Below are 25,517 nucleotides of genomic sequence, written 5' to 3' on the forward strand. Positions count from 1 at the left end.
AGTATGCTTTATTGACTTTTTAAGAGGTTTTTAAATTTTAGGTCTTATAATACTAATATATATTAGTGAGGATGTTGCATGAATAGGTGATATAGATCACCTTTGGAGCTTACTTGATTAGATTTTGATAATAGATTCTATGGAAAATAATTAGGGGTGTGTTTGATTATTGATTTAATTTTAATTTGAAAGTTGGGTGAAATTAATAAATTTAATTTTTATTTTATTTAAAATGTAATATATAATTTTGTAGATAATAAAATTTTATATAATACAAGTTAATAAAAAAATATGAATATTTATTTATGATTAACATAAATTAATTTTATAAAAAAATAGAGAATTTTAAATATATATAATTATATTTATATATTAAATAGAGATATAAAAATATAATATTTTGAATAAATTTCATATGATATAATATTTGAAAAATAAATTGAATGTATAGTGACAACTAAAATTGAAATAGTAACAAACTCACCCTAGATTTTCAACTTGCATTTTTCTTATATTAGTCATCATAATTAAAATATGATTTTCTTTTATTATTATTATTATTATTATTATTATTATTATTATTATTATTAATGTATTTTATAAGGAAAAAAAAATTACTATCACTTGATTAAAATTTTAATAAAAGGTCAAAAGTGAATCCAACCTTCAAACCATAAGAACTCTAAGGATAAACATTCAAATACAAAGTTTAAACAATTCACTAAATCTTGATCTCAAAATTTTGTATTTTATTTTCAAAATGTATAGTTAATTTTTTCAATCGAAATTCTTGGTGGAATTAGGAAGGGATTAATTAGCATAGATATAGTGTTTTAATTATCCCCCACTCCCGGCACTCTATGATGCTATACAAAGTTACCATATCGAGTAAAAAAAAATTCAATTGATTTTTTTATTCAGGATTTTTCAGGATGATTTTTTGGTGCTGATGAATTTGAAAACTATTGCATTCATCCTATAAATTTACTTAGCACATTATTAAAGAGTAGCAGTTGTAAATTCTCGTATCATTGAAAAAAAAAAAAAAAAGAATTAAAGAAAAGAAAGACATTATACGAAAAGGATATGTAGGCAATGGAATCAATGATCACAACTTTTTATTTGGACATATATTTGGCATCAAGTGTAATAATAAGTGTGCCATTTGCCACCTTGTCACCATTTCTTTTAATTGTGATTTTAATTAGAAATCCAATTTCAAGAACACATGTGCCCCATATTGTCTCCATGCAAGTAAGTTTCTAGAGTGAGAGAGGAGCGTATGGTGAGCCCAAAGAAATATATATATACATATAGAGAGAAAGAGAGGGTGGGTTGGGGGGGGGGGGGGGGAGGGGGCTGTTTTACTATGAGTCTATGATAATGACACATCATTAACCATTAATTAATCCACACTTGTTCATAATTTAATCTATGGATGGGCTTGTCTCCATCGAACGAATCGGGATGTTCCAAGTGTTCCTAATTATCGATCGAGTTAGTACACGGACCTTTTTAATTAGTGTCAATTAATAAATTTTGAAGATTATGTTTATCATTAGGGTCATATAATGCAAATTCAAGAACTATCATCATATCTCTTCTAATTATTAGAGATTAGATTTACTCTAACACTTATCATTTTATTTTTCTATATTTACTATAAACCTCAAAGAATTCTTAGAATCCTATTTCTATCACACACAAAATAAACCTTAAATTTAAGATTTATCAATTGATAATTTGGTGAAAAACACTCTTTGAATAATTGTTATGTTTTTGAACTATGTAAATTACGGTGCATTTTAAAATTATTTTTTTTCAAAATATATTTACTTACAATTTTATAATTTTATGTCACTCTTCAGTGAAATAATATATTCATATAAATTCAAAACTTTCTATCTTTATAAAATTGATTTACATTAATCACATATATATATATATATTTATTTATTTAGTCATTGCATTATACAAAATTTTGAATACATTGCATTGAACTATAATTTTAAAATACTTCAATAATTACCTAAAATTAAAACATAAACAAAACATTATATTATCGCCTCATTCAGAATTTAAAATCCTTCGAACACTTAAAAAACTATTTGAGATACCAAATGAATGCAACGACGACAAACCCTACTTCATAATTGGATATTTTTCAATAATATTTTTAATTACGCCTAATTTTGATGTATATATGTGTGAACTAAATTTTAAAGAGATAGTGAAATAAGAAAAGAAAGACGAAAAGTAGGGTATAGTGAAAGTATGGATATGACAAAATTATAAAGCAAAGGATAAATTGCAAAAGTTTCAACTTTTAATAGTTTCTTTGTATTACTATAAAATTAGCTTTAAAGAGTTTCGCTGTTAAATTATTATAATATTTATTTACGCGGTTTTTAAATTAAAGTTTTTACCCTTATATATGTATTTTCAAATTTCCTTTCACCTCACACAATCACGGTATATTTGTCATAATAAAGAAACAGAGTATAATCAAAGAATTAATTTTAAAATCTACAATTTTCAGCTATTGAATACATAATTTTTAATCTAATAGTAATGAGATAATAAAATTTAAATTAAGAATATTGTTGAATCAAAGAAGCAATTTATTGAAAAATTATATAAATATGTTATATATATTTTTAAATTTTGGGATAATAAAAAATTAATTAAATATATATATTTGTGATGTGATTTTTTTTTTTTTGAAATTATATTATTAAACATATGTGAATAGATCTATTATTATAATTAACCTATATAATATTATTCAATATGGTTTTAGTTTTATTTTTATTTTTCTTTCAATATAGGATTCATAACATCTCTCTCTATCTCTCTCTCTATATATATATTGTGACACGAACTTAATGATGAATGATTATAAGAAGGCACTTTCGGAAAAGCAAATTAAAGATTCGATAACTCTGTCATAAGAGTGTGTGGTTTTGTTGTCTGTGCATTTCATTGTCGAATTAAAAATTAAATAAATGCATTTTTTTTATCATCCCAATGGATATATATATATATATAAATTAAAATTAATTAAACAAACAAAAAATTAAAGCAAAGGCCCCATGAAGAATTGAATAGAATAGAATAGAATAGAATTTCCAATCCAAACAAGGCTCCTCCTCGATCTTAATTAATTTATTTGTTGAATAAACATACTAAACTAATCATGAAAACCGACTAAACTTTTCCCTACACTATACACACTTCGACTATTATATATATTTTTTATGCACAAAAATTGACAAAGGGCCAATTCTTTTTTTTTTTTCCTCGTAATTAATTAAATTATTGAATTTCTTGAAATATATATATATATATATTTATATATAAAACTTTGTAAGGCCGTGCATGGATTCTCACAGTGCTGTGCTTTCACCCTCAACTCAAATCTTTTTTATTTTTATTTATTATATATATATTTTGAGGATTTCATAAAAGACACAGTAATTGGATTGATGTAAGAATCCAAGGCATGACTCACTCATCTCTACTTTCAAATTCTTACACATGTATGTATAGTATATATATATATGTATATATCAATTGTATACTTGATAGGCTCTTTCTTTCATGAAAGACATATTTCCTAATTCATACACACATATGCATCGATTCTTTTATTTATTTAGTTATTTTTAGTTTATTGCACATGCATTTTCTGACAGCTTCTATATTGTGCATAAATTGAAGTTTTTAGAGTTTTGTAGTATCGAAGAATTTTAAAAATGATTAAATATATATATATATATACATATATATAGTGCATAAAAGTTTTAAGGGTATTTGATTTAAAAAGTTTAAGAAATATAGTAAATTATCATATTGTACATAGATTGAAGATTTTAGAGTTTGATCATTAGAAATTAATTGTTGTGTGTATCTAATGAACCCATCTAGTGCGAAAAAAAAAAAATTTCTAAAAAAATAATAAAAAATATTTACAACAAGTACGAAAACAAATTAAATTAATATATATAAAATTTATCTACAGGAACACACCCAAAAAATAAATAAATATACATTGTAAAGTGTGAGACAAAAACATTCGAACTCATCAAAGCCCATCCCAGCTATCTACAATCTTGGGCCTATTTGGGCCCATTCAAGTTGTAACAATAAGCCCGGCCCAGTCAAAGTGTTTATTTTCAATTGTATTTCATTTTTCTTTAATATATATAATTTCCCACTTCAAACTACAAATGTTTCTAATTGTTATGAGCTATTAACTATAATTTTATTCTTTTATGTAAATAAAATTATAATTATGTAATTTAAATCTTATTACCTATAGTAATATATTTTTACAAATACTAAATATAGAATATAGTTATTTAGCTTTACTTATATATATATATATATATATATATGCAAATTACAGTAGAAGCCATGGATCTTACATGTATATATATATATGTATATTCATAAACCAACCATGAAACCTACATACTTATTTAATTTGTATATATGCATGTATATAGATAATTGAATTCATGTAATTATACCTTAAATTAATTAATAAAATAAATTTTACCGTAAAAAGGGGCTATGATTGAATTTTAAAATTGGCTGACTTTTAGGTTAGATATGTGGAAATTAAAGCAAGAAAATTGTCTCACTCTATTGTAAATTTGATTTAAATTTGTGTAATAGTAATTTCATGTAATGTTGTAAAATAAATAATATTCTTTTTGTACAAAGAAATGTTAGCACACTTTTGATGGACATAAAATAGTCAAAACTTAAACTAAATAAATCTTGTACGTTGATAATCAAGACTTCAACCTAGGAATTTGATTGTCTTAAATTTTAATCATTTATCGATTATCTCAATTCAATTATGCAAGTCTTAATTATAGCTCATTTTTTAGTTGGATTCTTAACATTATAATTAAGCATGATATAAAATGAATTGGAGAAAAGAAAAAAAAGAATAGAAAAACAAAGAAAATAAAATAAATTAAATATCACTCTCTTCAAAAACACCACTACATAGTACATACACATACATACTTAGCCGATGATATTCATATTATATACTCCCTCCGTTCCAAAAATATAGTTTGGATCGTGTTTGGCACGAGATTTAAGAATATTGATATTATATTACTAGTGGATAAAAAATACAGATAAAATTTTTTTTTTGCCTTGTGAGTGTATTAGGATAAAAAATAGTGGCAAGTAATAATAATGAAAAAGTAAGGGTTATTTTATAGTAATATGGTTATTTATGGAAATGAGACTATTGTTTTGAGACGAAAAAAAAAAATAGTAAACAAGACTATTGTATTGGGACGAAAGGAGTATATTATTCGCGGACAATCCAAAACTCAAAAAAAAAAAAAAAAAAAAAAAAAAAAAAAACAAAAACAAAAACAAAAGAAAACCCTAAACTAACAAAACCAAGAAAATCAAATTCAATAGTTCTTCTCTATCACCATATCCAAAACAAACAGACAAACAAACTCACACCATTATTACATGTAATAAATATATATATATATATATATGTATATATGTAGTTGGATCAATCACTGGAAATGGTGATTGTCCAGCCATGGCCAAAACCCTGTCTGATCATCCACCCCACAGAACAAGTTGCAGAGGTTTTCTTCCTTGACATTATTCTGATGTTGATGGTGATGGTGATTATTGTGCATTTCAGGCCTGGAGGAAGTAGTCCTGCTGCTTTCATGGAAGCTGAGCTGCAGAGACGATGGAAAAAGAGGCCTGCTAGGGCTAGGGTTAGGGTTAGGGTTTGGGCTAATATTATTGTTGTCTCTTAATCTTTTGATTTTGATGATATCATCGGATCGAGAGGTGTTTTCTTCGCAGTCGTCGCTTCTGTTGCTGCTCGATGATCCTTCGGTCTCTAATTTATTCAGGTTTATCGATTCTGTCGCCTCCCTCGTCGGTGTCGTCATCTTCATCATTGATGCCTCTATCTGTAGGAGAAAATAGTTGATAAAATTTGGATGTATATATGTAAGATAATGGAATGTTTCTTTTAGGTTCAATTTTTAGATGTGATAAGCATTGGACACTATCGAAAAATCAAGACTATACTATAGTTGTTGTTCGAGTTAAGTTTAATCAAATATTTGCGATCTATTCTTTTTTATTTTTCTCGAACTATTCGCAAAATCTCCACAATGCCCCTCCGCCAAAGAAAAAAATTCAAATCAAATCTATATTTTTTATTTAATATACAAAATTTTCATTTAAAATATTACATAATCATAGACATTTTTACCAATCTAAATTCAATACAAAATGTTCTGAATTGAGTTGAGCTATATACAATCAAGCTTGCATTTGTTGAAAGTTTATTTATTTTTAATCGATAAAGTTTCAACTTTTTATATTATATATTTAAAATATAATGTAAGACAAAAATTATCATATTATTGAACTTTATCAGGTCAATCCTAATAAAAACTTCATAAATTTTAAAATTTGAGCAAGATTATTCTTTATTATGATTTTTGAGTCGAAATTCAAGTGGCTTAGTTAGCCTAACATCTCTGAAGAACACATGAAAAATTTATCGAATCCGAAAATAGTCCTATATATATAATTAAATTAAACCAAGTTCTTCTTGCACCAAATGGATCATAAAAATGACAATATGCAAATTTTTTCACTAAACACAAAATCTTTATTTCAATTTCAATTATGTCAGAATATGATAATAATTAAATAAGATCAGATGATTGTATATATATATATATATATATTCCTGCATTATTAGAATTTTGTCCTTGCTAAACTAAAATTCGATCTTCTTTGATCCTGTTGAACTATATATATAAATTATATACACATATAAATATAATTGAATTTAATTAAATTACCTGAGCATGAAGCTTCTTATTGTGTGCCTCAAGTGCTTGATTTTGAGCTTTGATAGCTTCAAACTGTGTCTTGAGAGCATCATAATCCTTCTCCAATTTCTTGGTCTTCCATCTGGCCCTCCTGTTTTGGAACCAAATCGCGATCTGTCTCGGCTGCATCCCGAGGGCGCGCGCCAGCTGCATCTTCCTCTCCGGCTCCAGTTTGTTCCCTAGCTCGAAATTCTTCTCCAATGTTCTTACTTGCTCCATGTTGAGCCTCCTCTTCTTCTCCCCTACTTGTGATCCATCATCATCTGATAATTCATCCTCCACATTTTTAATCATCTTGTTCATATCCCTTTCGATTCCCGGAAATATTGCCATTGAAGGTCTCTTCCCAAGTAGTGATGAAGCCACACCTACACATGATACAACACACCCATATGTGTTATTGTCAAATTTTTATATCTTTGGCTAAAAATCAAAAAATAAAAGTTTGATCTTTAAAAGATCTAAATTTAAGCAAAGGATGAAATATTAATTAAATGGCTCAATACTTTATGATTCACATATCACTTAGAATATATGCAAAATTTTGAACCTTTTTAAGTATACCAAATCCATCAATAAACATACTTCGATATCCATTGTAGAATCGCAACCGATTTTTTTTTTTCTTTTCACAAAATCGAAATCCCTCCACCCCGAATGCAAAAACTTCGATCCCCTAATTCTATTTTCTAGAAAAACATGGCAAAGAAATAATAAAGAATAAAAAGATTAAGTACCATGAAATTCTTGAGGGTTGCAAGAATTAGGTGGAAGCTGATGAGATAGAGAGATAGAGCTATTGGTATTATTGTTGTTGTTGTGATTGTGATGATGATGATGATGATGTTCACCATTTTCATCATCTTCTTGGGGAGTAGTTTGCAGCAAGAAATTGGTGTGAAAGAAGGCCATACCAGCTGTGCTATACCATACAACAAATAACACTTCATATATGAAAAATAATCAATCTGATCAGAGATCTACAGATTGATTAGCTATTTTTAAAAAAATAAAAAATAAAGGAGAGAGAGATCATAACAAATAATGTTTGTGTATATATAATACCCACTATATATATATATATTCATCTATATTTATTCTCCTAGTTCACATTTACATAGAAAGGTTTGAGTACATGTGTTTTCTATTAATTAACTGTTAATTTAATAAATAGGTACTTTATCAAATACCTTTTTTTTTTTTTTATTATTTATAAAATTTTTCAAGATTTCAAAATACTATTAAAAACATATTTAAACACGGTGAAAGCTGTGGAAATGGATGCAATGGAAAATTAGGTTGGTTACACACCTTTATCAAGAAAAAGAGTTTTTTCTTTTTGCATTTTTTCCTCTTTTGAATAGTGAATTTAGGGGTGACAATATTTTCAAATTGTGGGATGTTTGGATTTTTGTATGTGTTTGCACATTTTTATTTTGCTTAATTTTGATATATACATATATAAGTCGTTATTAGATTAATTGTGAATGCGTTACTAATATATATATATATATTATTATAAGTTTCAACTTTGAAATCATGATATATATTAATATGTATCTTGTGCAAGAAATTTCTGGGTGCATCCCATTACATCGACAACTGTCCATGTAGACAATATATATATATATAAAATAAATAAATAAATAAATAAACATACTGTGATACATACTTTTCTTGAGTATTATTCTTTCATATTATATATACTCTGCATACGTAAAATTGCTAAAGTAGTCAATAATATATATGTTTTAAGAATATTTGTTTTCATTTAATGGTGGTGTTGAGAATAATTATGGTAGAATTCATAGTTAGCCAGTTAGGGTTTATAAGAACAACATGTGTGTTAGTTTGTGTATATATATATATATATGTAGAGAGAGAGAGAGAGAGAGAGAGCCCACCCATAACTCATAATTCATGAGGGTGAGCTGTTGTTATTTCGTCTTTCAGTTGCAGTATATCTATAGCAGCAGGAACATCATCCATATATATATATATTAATTAATTAATTAACCCAAATACTTACTACTGTCCATTTATTTGTTTTCTTGAATATGAAATTCAAATGGATGAATAGCAGTGTATAATTAATAATATTCTTTGTCTTGTCGTTCCACAGAACAGATGTGCTGACACATCATTCTGCCACTCATACCTCCACATACATACATACATATACATATATATATATATGCATTTAAGAGAGAGATAGGGCGTCCCCTCTCTCCATACGATCTTCTCTCTCTCTCTCTCTCTCTCTCTCTCTCTCTCTCTCTCTCTCTCTCTCTCTCTCTCTCTCTCTCTCATTCCAATCTTTGGTTTTCCAGACGCGTGTTCAAATTTAGATCTTACATAGAGGTTTTATTTTTATTTTTATTATTATATTCTCTCAGTCCCTTTCCTTGAGCATATATTTTTAATAGGAATAAAATAAAAATAATAAAAATATTAATAAGAATAAAATAAAAATAATTAAAATAATTTTATTAATAGGTATGAAAGTAATGATATTTAGAAATAAATATTTTGTTATGCAATATACTAAAATAAATAATTTCTTAAGAGATATGGAAGTATATATTATGCTTAGACAGTATAGATTCAATATCCATGCTTAATAGACAGAATTAAAAATACATTATTTATAATAATATAATTTTACTATTTCACATTAAAAACGTACCTATTTACTATTTCCATTTTTGTGCGTGTTATTTTGGCTTTTGATCAATGTTATTTGAGTAAATATACATAGTGTTGATTTTTTTAAATCAAGCACTTCAACAGAAATGTGTATATATATTAAATTTATTAACATTATGGAGATTGAAATTATTGGAATTTGCATTCCAATTTTGGGGTCCATATATATATATATATATATATATAAATTTCCTTGGATTCCATTTCCATATCTCACTTCTGAGTGAGATCCACATTCGGCTGTTTTTAATATGTTGAATGAATATCTTTCAATATAATGCTAATAGATAATAGATTGAACATAAGTAAAAATATATGTTTTGTATTGAAAAAAACATCATCATTCCAAGTCATTATTAAATATAAAATACAAACAAACACAAACACTAAACATGTCCTAGATCACACATGTACGATACTTTCATATTATCTATGTAACATAATTTTTATTAGTTTAATAATTACCACTACAATAACTATGACAATATATCCGAAAGGAGGAAGTATTTTTATACGAAACATCAAATCTAATATCTATTGCACTCAAAAATCAAAATACATGCACAAGAAAACAAACCCTCTATTTTTTCTTAATCCAAGAAATAATAAAATACTTTATAAAATACCAAGAATTAGAATGAGTGTGTCCCACAAACTATCAGAATTGGGAAATAATTGCCTAAAAGTGCCCCACATTTCCTAAATTTTCCAGAGACAAAGACAAGAGAGGAAATGGAATATATAATTATATAAGATGACTTTCATCAGCTGTAAATGTTAAAAATTTAAAAAAAACTTACTTGAAAGGACAATCATCAGCAAGTCTTTTACATTTTCCAGAAACTTTCAACTGATCCATCACACCACTATTATTATTCTTCCTAATGAAAACAAATGAGGTACAAAATCAACAAAGATTCATCTGCCCACTCAAAAACATGTTTTTTACTTAAAACGACATAGATGACAAGCTGTATGCTCTCTTCCTCGCTTCAAATATATCGACAAGACAAAACAAAACTACATAAGGTTAAATCACAAAAAACTACTTCACTAATTGCAACTATTTTTATCACTTTAGAACATCACAAGTGCTCGAGATAGCAACCGAGTAAATAGCAAGGAATAGCAACAAGTGCGCGCAAAATTTCAACAAGCATTGATTGCAAGCAAGAAACAAGTATTTCGATAGATGTCCATCACGGAAAATTGAAAAGACTACAAGATTCTCAAGGTACAAATTCGGTCATCCTGATAAGTGGGCTCTGAATGAACATGAAGATGCCCTCAATAATTTCGCTAGCAATAGTACCAAAAACTATGTCAGCTTCCAGCAATGATGTCCAAAACTAGGAAGAATTGATCATTAATGTTGTAGAGTAGCTTATCCGACCACCATAAATACAGATTTTTTGGATAAGAGGAACACAGTGATATTTACTCCAATTATTCGACACAAGAAACAATATTCGGCATCCATCATATTCATCAATCAGGTCACAATTTATTGTTTCAATGAATGAAGGGGGAATCGAAAGGACAATGATCAAATTATGATAACAGTGTGTAAAAGGATTGTGTAACTACCATGTAAAAAGAATCTTCAATTATTTATCTACAACTACGTATGAATCTTACAGCTCATATATCAGATACGTGTTTCCTTTCCTATCTCCCCAATAAGATCTGTCACTCTGCTATATACTTCAGGCAGTAACCGAAATGTACATACATGTAGTACATAATAGAATTCCATTGCAAGGAATAAAGTAAATGAAAGTTTGGGGAACTCACCGTGGTGATGTAAATGGTAATTGTAAGCTCCATGCACATGAGCACCATCGACCATTGCCAAATTGGATTATAGAAAAACTCAACCCATATGAAACCCCGATGTTCTATAGGAGCTAAGAGTTGGAAGCTTGCGAACAGCGATGATGCCAGCTGCTAGAGCAGCAACTGAAGCCAAAACAAATGCTGGAATGTTTCCACCACCAAATAATGCATCCCATGGACCAGCTCCGAGGGACACAACCATCTAAAGATGAGAAAAGACATTCAATTTCATTGTAGCAAAAAGCAAGGGTATCAAGAGGGGTATGCATGTTGGCGAATATCTGGACAACCATTCACCATCTATGGAGGAAATGATAATCATGGAAAAACATAGCTACCTGAGGTATAACGATGGCAAGATTTAAAACTCCAATCGCCAACCCTAAATTAGAGAAAACAAAAAAAAAAAAAAAAAAACCCATTTATAACTAAAGAGACAGCTTTCCCAGACATAAGTATTAGAACTAGGCATTGATCAGACCTTGGCCACCTCCTGAGTCAGCAGTCACTTCAGCAGTGATGGAAAATGGTACGCTATAAGTAACCTACGTAGAATAAAAGAATCAACTCAAACAACTTGGGGAAAACTATTGGGTTTTGAAAATGTAGGTAATGTTCACTTAATTTGAAAACACAATTTTAAACAGTAACGTTGATATACTTACAGCAAGGGGAAGGCCAAGAATAGCAAACACAATCAACGACGCAATTTTAGTAAATCCATTTGCTCCAATAACATGCTGAACCCCTTGAGAATATTGTCTCACAGACACGAAGCTTATAATAGCTGTACTAGCCATGCATATAAAAACAATAAAGTTGCTAAAAGCCCAAACTAGTTTAGCTCCCATCCGTTGGCACATTGGTTCGATTAAGAAGGAACTGACACCCAGAACAACCTGCAATAAAAACAAGATGAAGAATTGTGGCCTCAAATAGTATCTACAGTATGAATAGCTCATCAAATTGTTGAAAACTCCCCTAGCAGTTACCACTAGGATCAATCTAAAGTTAGACTGGTGATGTTTGATTTTGAGTTCTTACAGAATTCAATAGCAAACCAAATGCACCTTCTCGGACGCCTTGATTATAAACCTGAATTTCCTCAGCCTCTCCTTTAGGGTCTCCATGATAAACTTCTCTTCCCATCCAGTCAGTGTCGAACAGAAAGAAGGGAAACCAGGACAACTATTTTGAGCAATAAAATTATAAAATCAGAAGAAAAATAATAACATAGATAATAAAGTTACTAAATCTTAGGATGGGTGCATACCCAAGTCAAGGCCATGACAATCAGCACTGAATGCATAGCTGGAGGTAAATGCCGCAAGCTAGTTAGCAAATTGACCAAAACAGCCCCAGGGCTGTCAAAATAATTGTCATCATTTTCATCATTTTTTGGTTGTTCGGTCCTGTCACCATCCATCAAGAAATGGTCCTTGGACTTAACTTGCAAATCATAATTGTTTGAGTCTGAATCAACTTTCGATTTTGAAAGATCAGATCCATTTAGATGGTGATCGTCTATCAGAGGAGTAGAATCTGTCAGATGGTGAGGTTGTTTGGGCATCAATGGTACTTCCTTTGCAAAGTAGATTGTCACAAGCGTACAGAATGTAAGGAAGACCTGCAGGACTCAGAGTTCAGAGTTCCATTAGTAAGAATATGATCAGCAGAAAATCAATCAAATAACCATTCCATATGAAAAGCAATGCAATTCAGCAATCAAGCGAAAATTTCCAGTGTAAGTCACTCAACTATCAAGGTTTTATTGAGAAGAAAAGGAAGGTAAATATGGCAAAAGATTAGCAATGGATTTTGTTGGCAATTACAAACAGCAACCAAGCCATTCCATCCACTACAAACCTACACCATCTTCTTGTAAGTTATCCCACAATATTTTTCCTAGGATAGACTCTTCTTCAGCAAATGACTCACCACTGCAATTAAAAATGCTGCTTTGAGATTCCCACATGGTTCGCAGCAAGCTCTACTTGTCAGGAAAGGAAACCATCTGGCATAACATCAACACTCATATAATGACACAAAAGAATTCGATATTACAATGACTAGTGGAAGTCAGAGTATTATATCAGACTAGAACTAAAATGCACATAGAACTTTGTGTATTTTAATTACTATTAAAATATATATATTACCTATGCCAGTTTCCACTAGCCCCAGAAGAGAATCCAAGAATGTTTCCAACAGCCATCCAAGTGCAAAATATGGCATTTGAAGAATTTCTCTGATCAGGACCTAAAATCATCGGCAAATATATTCAAACATTTATATATAATTTTCACAGATGATATATTTACAAGACTGATCATTCTTTTTCATTTTCATGATTCAGCTTCATTGAATGTACAACCAATCAGAATCACAAGGCAAAAGTTATTTAAAATTTAGGTTAAAACAAACAACATGCATAATTCCATTAAACTCATATTTATAGCTAAAGGGTAGTTTTGGCAAAGTAAATATAAAGGTTTGTTGCTATGATAAAATGTACATTCGAAAGCTTTATCGGATATTCAGTTGAGAGACAAGAGAAGAGGTTTAACCTGATAGATCTGCCAGAAGTGCTCGAGCTGGGCCCTAAAAGGTATCATGGATTACATTCATTTCATGTGAACAAAAATGATAAATCCCTACGAATTACTGATAAAAATAAATTTCTAGACATTCACCTGCACAGTGTTGTTTGCAAGATCCAGCATCCAAAACCCAATTACAAAGACAATAGCTGCCCTAGTGCGAGTGCCTTTGAATGTGCTACATTATGCTGAGAGATTTAGCAACATTTTTTTTTTTCTCTCATACGAGAATAAAATAGAAAGAGAAGGGTAAAGATTGAGAAGTTGAAGAAACCTGCAATGTTCTTTTGTATCTCCTAGAATGTACCCGATGTCTGCAGAAAACCCAATTATTATGACCTGTATAAAACCAACTTTGATCGTTAGATTAATAGTACTCAACCACATTAACAGAAAACAAAATCATTTCTTACTGCAACAGAGATCATGAGAGATCCAACTAATATAAACGGTCTGCGTCGCCCATATTTTGAAGTGCATTTATCACTCCATATGCCAACACACGGTTGAACCTGAAACGCATAGCAAGATAACATTATTCAAGTAATTTGATAATTGAAGTCAATTCGATAAGTCTACTTCAGATTCATTGTCACCTAACAATAGACTTGTTTCTCGACTCTTATGCTTTCAGCACTTTTAACACCTACACAGATTATGTATAAGATTACACCATTATTTGACATATAAATATCCCATACAAAGAGACCATCCCTTCATTCTGCAGAACTAGGTAGCCTTACTATTAACCAATCAAATGTTCTCATTGCATCTCAAGACATATCCTAAATACTTTATATCGTATATTAAGAGCCCATCCATTTTTCACATACCAGTGGCAATTGAAAACGGCCCATTAATCTTTGGTGGAGATATTTCATAATTGGACATAAAAAGCATACTATCAAAGATGCAAAAAAATATGCATTGTTAATTGTATGCAATAAAGAAAGAGGGCTAGCAACCAATAGCTCAATCAATCAGACGTTTGGAAACATATCCGTAAAAGAACACTTGCATTAAGTTCAATAGCTAAAATAAGACAAGACTAAAGTTAAAACAAAATGATGTTTTCACATACCACAAGGCCTGTTATGGGACCACATAGCCATATAAACGAAGAGAACTCATGCCCTATACCAAGAGTCTGCACAAGAAAAGATTGCATAGTCAAACAAAGCGAAATCATAATTCACAGCCAGGAAAAAAAGATTACACAATGTATTGAATTATAGACACAATGCAGCTAATTCTTAGCTAAATTCTTCAAGACAGACTCATGAGATTCAAGTAAGGCTTTCCCAAAACAATCATCCTTCTCCAAATTAGTGCATGTTCTTTTCACTTTCCCCGACCACCAACAAAACTTATTTTAGTTCTTCTACTGAATTTGCTTAGTTATTTTAAACTAAATTTGCTACCCGGAAGAAGAATAAACCACTAAGAACTTTCGGAACCAAACCTACCGGCTTTGGCTCTATATACATTTAGATTTGCATTAGTACATGAACTTCCAATTAATCAGCAATTTCGTTAGCAAGGATTATCAAATGCAGAAGATTTATTTATCAGAGTATCATCTTCAAACGTTGTAATCAACCAAAACAACAATAGAAACAACAGAACCATACAAAAACTAAATCAAAACAAAACCCTGGTACTCAATCACGTTCCAGATTCACCGCATCCAGTGGCATTATCTAATCGCAAAATGGAAAAAGAATTATATCTGAAATCAACTCACACCACCTGTATATAAGGAGTGAGCAATGATAATTGAAGAGCCCACCCAAACTGTACCCCGGCGGCCACCATACAGCTGAGCACCAACGTTAGCAAGCTGCAGTGCTTCGGCGGTTCATCGATCCGATCTCCTCCAGAATCCGACGAAGACGATGAGGCGTGGATCTGCGAAGAGCGACGCCGCTCCGACTCATCTGCTCCGACTAATTCCACCTCTTGCCTCAAATTCTTGTACGGCACTCGGATCGACACGGCGTCCATTTTCAAGCCCCGCTGATAATTCCACTCCTTCTACATGCGCGAATCGAATTAAATCGTGTCGATCCGGCGAAGGAAAAAATTGTGTTTTTGCAGATTAAGAAAATGGCGGGGGAGAATGGAGGAAATACTGTTGATTCTTGATCTCCCTGTAATTTGGGTCTGTGGTGAAGACGAGCGACGAGAAACGCGCTTTTGACTATTTTCAGCTAAAGTCGTGGTTCTACTGTGCTTCGATTTTGAAGAAGGCGTCACTTTGGGTGCAAGGAAGCTTAGGGCACCGATCACCGACACAGCGATTCTAACGAGCTCCTGGATCTCAATACCGGGTAAATCCGCACCGTTCATTGTGTAGACCTCATGATGTGGATGGTGTGGATTCATAGAAGAGTCGATTATCCGTTTTACTATTTTATTTTGTTAAAAATAAACCATTCAAACTAGAAATAGCCCGTACGTAGCATTTTTTTAAGTCTACTTTTTTTTTTTTTTCTAATAAATTATATTGCCTCTTTAAAAAAAAAAATCAATTACCTCTAATAAAAATGATAAAAACCATTAATTAATTAATTAATTATCTATAATTTTGAAATTTATCTTTAATTTATTTGTATAAATATAACTTAAATTCATATTTTGATTATTTTTCAACCAATTAATTTATTTTATAATTTTTTTATATTCAATTTCAATATTTAGACTTCTCTATATTTTTATTTTCAATTTCAACTAAGTGACCTATAAAAATGATAATTTCTTTCTAAATAAAAATTCTTTCAACAGTTTATTTCAATAGCTCAAAATTTCAAATGTCACTTATTTAATGTATTCGATTAATTTTTATATATTTCAAAATAATAATAAATATCATTATGACAATTTATCTAAACTAATATCTTGAAATTAAAATACTACATATAAAATATTAATCAACAAAGACGATATATATATATATATATAACTAACACATAACAATAATTCATATAATACACATTATTATTGATTTAAGTATATAAAATGTATTCATAAAGTATATCATAAAATATAAGCCGTCCGTACATAATTTCAATTATCACAATAATATTAATTGAAATTATGTATTACTCTATATCCTAATTATCTCTCTCTCTCTCTCTATATATATATATATATAACACCACTTTAAATCTTAAATTTTATCATAATAACACATTCAAAGACTATTTTTCGATCTATTTTTCGATATATATATATATATATATATAAATGATGCGTGCAATAGTAATAGCAGTAACAATGCTATAAAGCATCCACACATCACTTTTAGACAGACAACCACAAAAAGGCACATACGGCCCCAAGTTTTCTCATTTTTCGCCGCTGCGGCTGCCGAGGTCAGCCGCGGCCTGAGCAGCTCGATTAAGAGCACCCGATACCCAGAGAGCGCCTCTCGAGAAGTAACTGCTGTTAACCACAGCATTAGCTGCGGAGACAGCAGTTCTTCCTGTGGCGGACACAGCAGATTTGGTAGTATCATAGATATGGTACCTTTGATCCACTGACCTCGCCGTTTCGACTCCCACAAATATCTTATCAGTAAGCCCAATTCTGTCGCTCAGTTCCGCAACCTTGGCCATTGCGGTTGCTGACACCTGATGAGATTCGTCCAAGGCTTTTGCCTTGCTGAATGCGTCTTTTCCCAGTACATACCCCTTGGATATCATTGTTTTGACCACGTCTTGAGCTAAAGACACAGCTTCTCCGGCAGTGGGGACTGCCCGAGGAGCTTGAGAGGCCTGGTTGATGCATATATAAGATAATGAGTGTAAATTTTTTGTGGTGAATATTTTTAACTGAATAGGAAAGAGAAAGCTACATTAGGCATGTTTTCGTCGTCAGTATTCCACGAAGAATGGTTCCAGAAGTAATGATCCTCTTCGTTATGCCCCCATCGGGTTATGCACACAGGTTGGTCCACAATGATTGCTCCCTAGAACAAGAATTAAGATTCAATCACAGGATAAATAAGATTCAAATTACCGGGTATGAAAGAAGTTTTGGGATGTGGGAATTAATCCCGGTGATCACAGGTAATATTTGTTATCATTGCCTGAGATTTGATCATTTTCAAGCATATTACACAATACTTCAAAATCCTCAATTTTATAATGTAGATGAGCAATTAATTAAACGAGGATAATAACATTAGAGCATCGAAGATGCCAAATATTAAACTTCATGAGCCCTTTTGACATTTATTAGCATTTTCACCAGAAATAAGCCAGATCTAAGATGGTGTGAATATACTGGAGCCCTAAATTCCCTAGGCATTGCTCACAGGTTTGTCATTCCCATGCACAATTTTACAATGCAAATACATAACTTGAGAGTCTCAAACTCGCCTAAACAGGTCGATTTTCCAGTAAACATTGATGGGTTAAGACTTGCAATGATTATAATTAAATAATAAGCTTGTGATCTTGTCTACTAGCAATGGACATTAACATCAATATAAGAAAATATGGCCTCATTGGATAATGAAATTATGAAACTTGATGTAACGAGAATATTTGCAGAAATCATATGTAACAACTTTGATCATCTTCAGAAGCTATTAATCAAAAGACAACTCGTGTAAATAGACTTACAGAGAGTAGGACAGCAGTTTCCAGAGCATGAGCATTTTTGAATGTCACATAGGCTGTGCATGCATACTCACCCGCTCTAAGATATTTGTTTTGATCGCAACCATAAAAAGAATACAATTAGGCGACAAAGGTGTGAACCAGAAAAGAAAGGCAAAAGATATATAGGGAACACAACCCAAAAGCTTTAGAAATAATATAAATACATCTGTGCATGGAAAGTTAAGTTTATCACATGAGTTGCTACTCTGATAAAGATCGTGCAATGATAAATTCAAGTGTTGGTTTATATGCAATGGGGAAGAAAGATGGATCTTGAAGTCACCATGGTCTACAAGAGAAAACTTTAGTAGCTACTCATGTGAATTTATTGCCAGTTAAATCTTGAGATAGTCATTTATGGCATAGATTGGTAGAGTGAGAATCTCAATTCGAGATGGAATCCCCATTTCCAAGAGAATGTTTTATGTTCCCACCCTCCACACAGGTAATCCATCCAATAATCTTGCAATTACATTAGTAATTACACACATTTTCCTTTACCCTTTTTCAGGTTCTCTCCCATAGAACTTAAAAATTAAAATATCCATGAGGAACGAAAGACTGGAGAACCATATTAATTATGTAAAAAGGAAATTAAAGTAAATTGCTTTAAAATGGCCAAGTCACACAGACAAACAGATTATACATAAAAATTAGAAAAGCATACGAAGTAAAAGGGTCAGAGGGTATGGTGAGCACCTGACAATATCAACATGTTCAATTGCACCACATAAAGCGAAAAAGTCATAGACATCCTTCTCAGTAGCACTGGGAGACAAACATGTAACTTCTGCAGTATAGCCAGTTGGACTCATTTCTGTAAAAAAAAAAAAAAAGAAAGGGTGATTAGAATACGGTAACCCTGATAAAGAAAGTGTTACTTTGTTTCCCCATGGCAACATTCGGAGATACATTGCACTCTGGCTATCATGTAACCAACTATCTCAACCCGAACAAAAGAATAGGCCCTTTGCCCTGAAGTTACACCAACCTATGTAGAATTTCTACAAACTCACAATGAAAAATTATAATATTAGCCTACATGATACAAGCAGCAATTTAGGATTTTGAGGTAAAAGTTATGGACATACAACTAGCGTGCCAATATCTTAACAAGGAAATTCGGCACTCATAGTAAGCCAAATAAGATGATTACCATAACAGGTGCATCTCACAATATACCTTCCACAGCCGTAGAAACACTTCTCTTCAAATGATTGAACAATCAAATCCACAGTATATTAACAAAAGTAGGATCACAATCCGATCATGATTGGGTATGTTCATCTTGATTGATTTATTTACCTTTACATAATTATTGATATACAACATAAATTAATCAAGCAAAATCATCATTTCCTTCCGTGGACAAATCAATACTTATATCTCATCACACAATTACTAGTTTACTAAACATGACTATAAACTATATCTCCAGAAATCCTAGATTTCTCAGCTTGATTAATCGAAAATACAACCAAAAAAAAGTTCAGAAACACCTCGAACTGAAAATTGGAAACTCAAACAAGATGAAAGCTGATAAAAACGTAAGAAAAATGTTTGTCATTAACAATCAATTACAAGCTAGCATAACTTCATTCAAAGAAAAGGAAACTAATTCCAGCGCCATACCTGCTTTCTGAATGCCAGAGCAATCGAGAAATTTGGTCGATTGAAGATGAAAAAGGGTTCGTGAAGAAAACGATACCTCAACTGGAGCTTAGTGTGATTTCTTCCGAACTTTACGAATAGTTTTTTTTTTTTTTTAATTTCTAGAAAAGTCGGAAATTTATCTATCGGTTTGGTAAAATCGCATTTTAAAACTTCCTCATTTGCAAATTTGAAAACACGATTTTACGCACTAAGTCGGCTTCCTTGCATCACTTTTTTAATACTATATATATATATATATGGCCCATGAAATTTAGGCCCAATTTCATGGAATTTCTATTATTGCAATCTAATATAAATATAAAATCATGGGTGTATTATTATTATTTTTTAATATAGATAATAAGTGTATCGTTAATATAAAAAATATTTCATGTTGAACTTTTCCTTTTATTTTTTATGAGTTGATGGATTATATATATTTGTATTTTTTGAATAATACCCATCGAAATGAACACAGTGTATTAAAATTTTTAGATTTTGGATACCTCAAAAGGAAGTCATCCTAAATCTGAAATTTCTGAAATATAATCTACAAAAATTTTCACCTAAATATAAAAAATACGAAATTTGACCAGAATTTCTTTGTTTTAAAAATATATATATATTACTTGATTGAATTTATATATATATACTCTTCATTAGATATTCTTTTTTAATTAAATAATAGCAATTTATTATTTTTTTATATTGCATATCAATTCCTTTCACTTCAAAAGGTCTAAAATAATATTTTTATTTAAAATTTTTAATACATTTAATAATTTTTCTATCCAAAAAATCGACTTCGAAACCTAAATTTGATACCTTGACTATAAAGAAAATTTTAATGAATTTTAATTTTGTTGGTTTATGATATATTATTAATAATATAACTATTTCATGTTGGAAATTAACTTATTTTTAGTAGTGTATGTTTACAAGTTAATTTTTTTCATTAGTCATATATATCATTAATTACATAATTCTTGTGGACATATTAAACTGGAGAAGAATTAATTGAAATCTTTATATATTCGCTATAAATCTATTTATTTTATCATTTTAGATTGTTTATAGTCAAAACATTAATTTTTTAATTTAGTAATTATGATGCTGACACACTAATAAAAAGAAAAAGAAAATGTAATTATATCGCTCTATGTTGTCATACTAAATATATAGATACATACATTTGGAACGGAAGGCGAAAGTAGTTGATAATATATATATATATATATGTGAAAAAAATAAATAATAATATATCATTATAAGGAAGTGTAAATTGTACGTAAAATATTCAAAAAAATAAAATAAATCTCAAAGATAACAAAATCCTGGGTATAATTTATAGAATACGAAAACCATTTTCTTCCTTGCAAAATAGATATGTATAAAAAATATACTCCCTCCGTCCCATAACAAAGTATCCATTTTTCCATTTTAGTCCGTCTTATAACAAAGTATCAATTTCTTTTTTAGTAACTGTACTTTCTACCTAATATTACAAATATCCTTACAACTTACCGTATATTATACAAATGTTATTACCTTTATATCACATGTACTAATAAGGTTATTTTAGTCATTTTTACTGTATTCCTACTATATCCCAATATAATACTAATATTTCTAAAATTACGTGCAAAAAGCAAATGGATATTTAGTTTCGCGACGGAAGGGAGTATTAAATATACATATGATTATTATCCCTTTATATTTTTATCCTATGAGTTTGCATATTTCATTTTTGTCCCCCTAAAACTCATAGTATATCATTAGATTTTTACGTAAGATTTTAGAACGACAACAAATAATTAAATAGATAAATAAATAAAATGCAATAACTTATAAAACTAAATAAACTGTAATAATAATATAAAAAACTATAAAATTACAAATTCAATTTCTCTAATTAATATAATATGCATTCTTGATTATTTATTTGGCAATGTAACCCACTAAATGCATTCATATAAATAAATATGTGTATATACAAATATGAACAAAACTAGGGTTTTTGCTATCCTCATACAATGAGCCAGTTTAAAATACTATTATTTTTCACCAGCAAAATTGTTAAATTAATTTTATTCATTTACATATATATATATATATATATATTTACTTTCAATCCTCATGCAATTTCTTCTAAAATGGCTGCTTCTATATATTCTTGTGATATTATTATTCTAGATTATATTGACATACAATATAAACTATTTTAATTATTTTCCTGTTGCAACACAAGAACAATAAAAAAAATATATAAATAATAAATTAAAAAACACAAACAAAATCCCACTTTCCAATTAGTTACATGATAGAATGCAATTTTTTCAACAAATATGTCTATATATATATTCTCATGTTCCTCCACATGATTAATTATTTAGAATAATATATACATATATATATATATAATACAAAATATAATTGTTGTCCCAATAGTCAATAATGAATATATGGTGTGATGTGCTACATCACTTGTCATTTAATTGTTAGTGTACCAATATTGACTTATGTTATTAAATCTTTATTGATATCCCATTTATTAATTTTACCTATCAATTATATAAATATTTAATTTTTCTTTGTATAATGAATTTTTTTTTGCTTGAACTTCATTTTTTTTTTCTTGATTTGGTTACACAACAACAACAATCATATAAACATAAATTGATACATTAATATATATATATATATATATATATAGAGAGAGAGAGAGATAGGTTGGCCTAATATAGATGACCAAACCCTAGACAACAATGAAATTAAAAAAAAAAAAAAAAAAAACATATATATCGTAATAAAGAAATATTTGGTACTAATATATATTACATTAGCAAACTCCTAAGCAAGGCTGCTTGGTCGCTGTCCGTCGATTCCAAAACCGCGGATAATCGATGGCTCAGATCATCCGCCTCGCGGTGCAAGCTCCTTATATAGTTGCAAGTCTCTTGCAACACTTTTGATGCCGAAACCTGTTCAAAATAATATTCACATTTTAATTATTTTATTACACCATCAAAATAATAATAATTAATTACATATAAATTATTTAAACAACAATTTTACGTGCATAAATATATATATATATATATATAGAATGCATGCATGTTTATACATAGGATAGGTTAATTAGGACTATATAACTGATCCCAAAAAACCAAAGATTAAAAATTATAATAATAAAATCAATAAGCCATTTGACCATGCACACTGTATTTATTTTATTAATATTTACTATATACTGCATATGATAAAAAAATTTAAAAAAAATAAAAAAATCAAGGACCCACAAAAAATACAAAATTGTGACCTGAAATTAGGGCAATGCATGTGGGCATGTTATACTTATACCCATGAAATAATTAAAAAAATAAAATTTATTAATTAATAATTAAAGGAACCTTGATCCATACCAAAGGTCCGTGTTCTTTTAGTATTTAAAATTTTTTGAAAATTAACTTTTTTATTTTTTAAATATTTTTACGAAATAAGATAATATATTTTTATTAGAAAAAGTATTTAGTAATTTGTTGAGACAACATTTTACAATATAGTAAGTTGATTTTTACGCGAACCTTGTCGGAGCGCCGGTGGCGAATCTCGGGAATAATTTGCTGCAATTTTTGGACAAGGTCGGCGATCTGGTCGTCGCTTATTCTTGCAACTCCGGACTGCCTCGAACGCGATCTTCTGCTCGACATTCTTGCTGTAATAGTAGCACAATTATTAAAGACAAGAAATTTATAAATAAATATGAAAACCCTTGTCAGAATACCGAAGAATCAAATATGTATGTGTATATATAGGAGGAGGGTTTTAGGGTTTAACTGGAGGGAACTTGAGGAAAGGGAACTGTAGAGAGACAAGGTATGGACAGAGGGGCATGAAATGCATAAAGCAGTGAAGGGGGAGTGTTGGAGAAGATGAAGACAAGTGCATGGGATGAGTGAGAGAAGAGAGAGAGAGAGAGAAATTAATCACATAATAATAATTTTAATTTTAATTTAATTCATTGTATTTATTTAATTGAATTATTTAGTTTTTATAAGTCATGTGGCTTGCTACATTATATTCACTACTTCATGTATGTTCTTTTTTAAAAAATAAAATAAAAATTGTCATTTTCAAATTTTTTTATGAAAATATGATATTAGTAATTTTCAACAAGATTATATAGATACTAATTAACTTTGCAAGGACCATTGGTGGAATATGAGAGAAAATGATAAGTGTATTTGTTTAGTATTTATAATTATAGATGTTTTTATTGTAAAATGCCGAGAGTTGTAAAAATATTATAGAAAATGATGTTTTGTTTTATTTGTTGACTTTTTTATTGTTATGTATATATATCGGGTTTGTTTGTTCAGTATTTTAATTTGATAAAGATTTTTGGTGTAAAATATGAAAGAAGTGTGTTGATAGTATAAAAATAATATTTTATTTTGAATTATTGACTTTTGTAAATAAAAAAATATAAATATTATATATATATATATATTAAAATTTAGTCATAACAAAATTTTGCCGAGTGCACAAAAACCATTGTATATTTCGTAATATTTTTCAAAAATTGTATAATTGATAAATTAGATACATTCAATATATCTCCACTAATTGTTCTAAACAATGCATGATTTTAGAATTTATAGGTAGATTCACTATTTTTTTAAAAAAAAAAATGTGACTTACATCAAAAAAAAAAAATATTTTTGTGTCATGAAATCTTTATTTGAAACAAAGTATTACCTCAATATATACTAGTTTTATAAATTGTTTTAGAATCTTTATAAATAGTTGTGTTTATATATATATATATATATACATATAGTTTAAAACAATTGGCCAAAACTATACCACAATTTTGGTTAAAAATAGCATGAATTATATGACTTGATGATCACACATTTATCTTAATTTTTCAATTAAATATTCTCTCCGTATGTGAAATTTATGTTATTTTAGTTGAACACGAATGTTAATAAATATAATATTATATTGGATGATTGTGACATGACGTAAAAGTATTTTAGAAAAATGTAAAAGTGAGTTAATATTGTGAAAAAAAATATATATATTTATAAATTGAATGTATAAATAATTTGGCATAATTGTAAATAAATGTAGGGTGTGTT

General features: G+C 29.4%; 4 protein-coding genes across 7 annotated transcripts; all 4 read right to left on the reverse strand.

Moving 5' to 3' along the window:
• Positions 1–6,542: 6,542 nt before the first annotated feature.
• On the reverse strand, positions 6,543–11,466 carry LOC127261660 (homeobox-leucine zipper protein ATHB-13-like). The gene is made up of 3 exons (XM_051289955.1): positions 11,412–11,466; positions 6,882–7,279; positions 6,543–6,551 (listed from the first exon to the last, which is right to left on the reverse strand). The coding sequence occupies exons 1-3, from the start codon at positions 11,464–11,466 to the stop codon at positions 6,543–6,545; spliced, it is 462 nt and encodes a 153-aa protein (XP_051145912.1).
• LOC127261761 (sucrose transport protein SUC3) lies at positions 7,187–16,466 on the reverse strand. Of its 3 annotated transcripts, none has more exons than XR_007840991.1 (15): positions 15,803–16,466; positions 15,135–15,200; positions 14,467–14,565; positions 14,328–14,392; positions 14,147–14,231; positions 14,021–14,054; positions 13,613–13,712; positions 13,392–13,467; positions 12,727–13,080; positions 12,498–12,641; positions 12,119–12,352; positions 11,935–11,998; positions 11,792–11,835; positions 11,412–11,655; positions 7,187–7,279 (listed from the first exon to the last, which is right to left on the reverse strand). XR_007840991.1 is itself a non-coding variant. In XM_051290133.1 (14 exons), the coding sequence occupies exons 1-14, from the start codon at positions 16,055–16,057 to the stop codon at positions 11,491–11,493; spliced, it is 1,785 nt and encodes a 594-aa protein (XP_051146090.1). In that variant the 5' UTR covers positions 16,058–16,466; the 3' UTR covers positions 11,209–11,490. The 3 variants fall into 3 exon arrangements, 1 of the variants encoding a protein (XP_051146090.1); XR_007840990.1 differs by lacking the exon at positions 7,187–7,279 and adding an exon at positions 10,043–10,498; XM_051290133.1 differs by lacking the exon at positions 7,187–7,279 and having other exon boundaries at positions 11,209–11,655.
• A 602-nt stretch (positions 16,467–17,068) lies between these two features.
• On the reverse strand, positions 17,069–20,483 carry LOC127261899 (binding partner of ACD11 1-like). Of its 2 annotated transcripts, none has more exons than XM_051290328.1 (5): positions 20,429–20,477; positions 19,420–19,537; positions 18,682–18,757; positions 17,910–18,023; positions 17,069–17,829 (listed from the first exon to the last, which is right to left on the reverse strand). In XM_051290328.1, the coding sequence occupies exons 2-5, from the start codon at positions 19,533–19,535 to the stop codon at positions 17,401–17,403; spliced, it is 735 nt and encodes a 244-aa protein (XP_051146285.1). In that variant the 5' UTR covers positions 19,536–19,537; positions 20,429–20,477; the 3' UTR covers positions 17,069–17,400. The 2 variants fall into 2 exon arrangements, with proteins under 2 accessions (XP_051146285.1, XP_051146284.1); XM_051290327.1 differs by having other exon boundaries at positions 17,070–17,829; positions 20,353–20,483.
• Positions 20,484–22,996: 2,513 nt separating this feature from the next.
• On the reverse strand, positions 22,997–24,246 carry LOC127261838 (transcription factor PRE6). Its single transcript, XM_051290254.1, has 2 exons — positions 23,958–24,246; positions 22,997–23,354 (listed from the first exon to the last, which is right to left on the reverse strand). Exons 1-2 carry the CDS (start codon positions 24,081–24,083, stop codon positions 23,208–23,210), a joined length of 273 nt encoding a protein of 90 aa, XP_051146211.1. The 5' UTR covers positions 24,084–24,246; the 3' UTR covers positions 22,997–23,207.
• Between the last annotated feature and the right edge of the window lie 1,271 nt (positions 24,247–25,517).

This window comes from Andrographis paniculata, unplaced genomic scaffold (assembly GCF_009805555.1).
Source record: "Andrographis paniculata isolate CXL003 unplaced genomic scaffold, ASM980555v1 Contig64END, whole genome shotgun sequence".
In the NCBI taxonomy this organism is placed as follows: Eukaryota; Viridiplantae; Streptophyta; class Magnoliopsida; order Lamiales; family Acanthaceae; genus Andrographis; species Andrographis paniculata.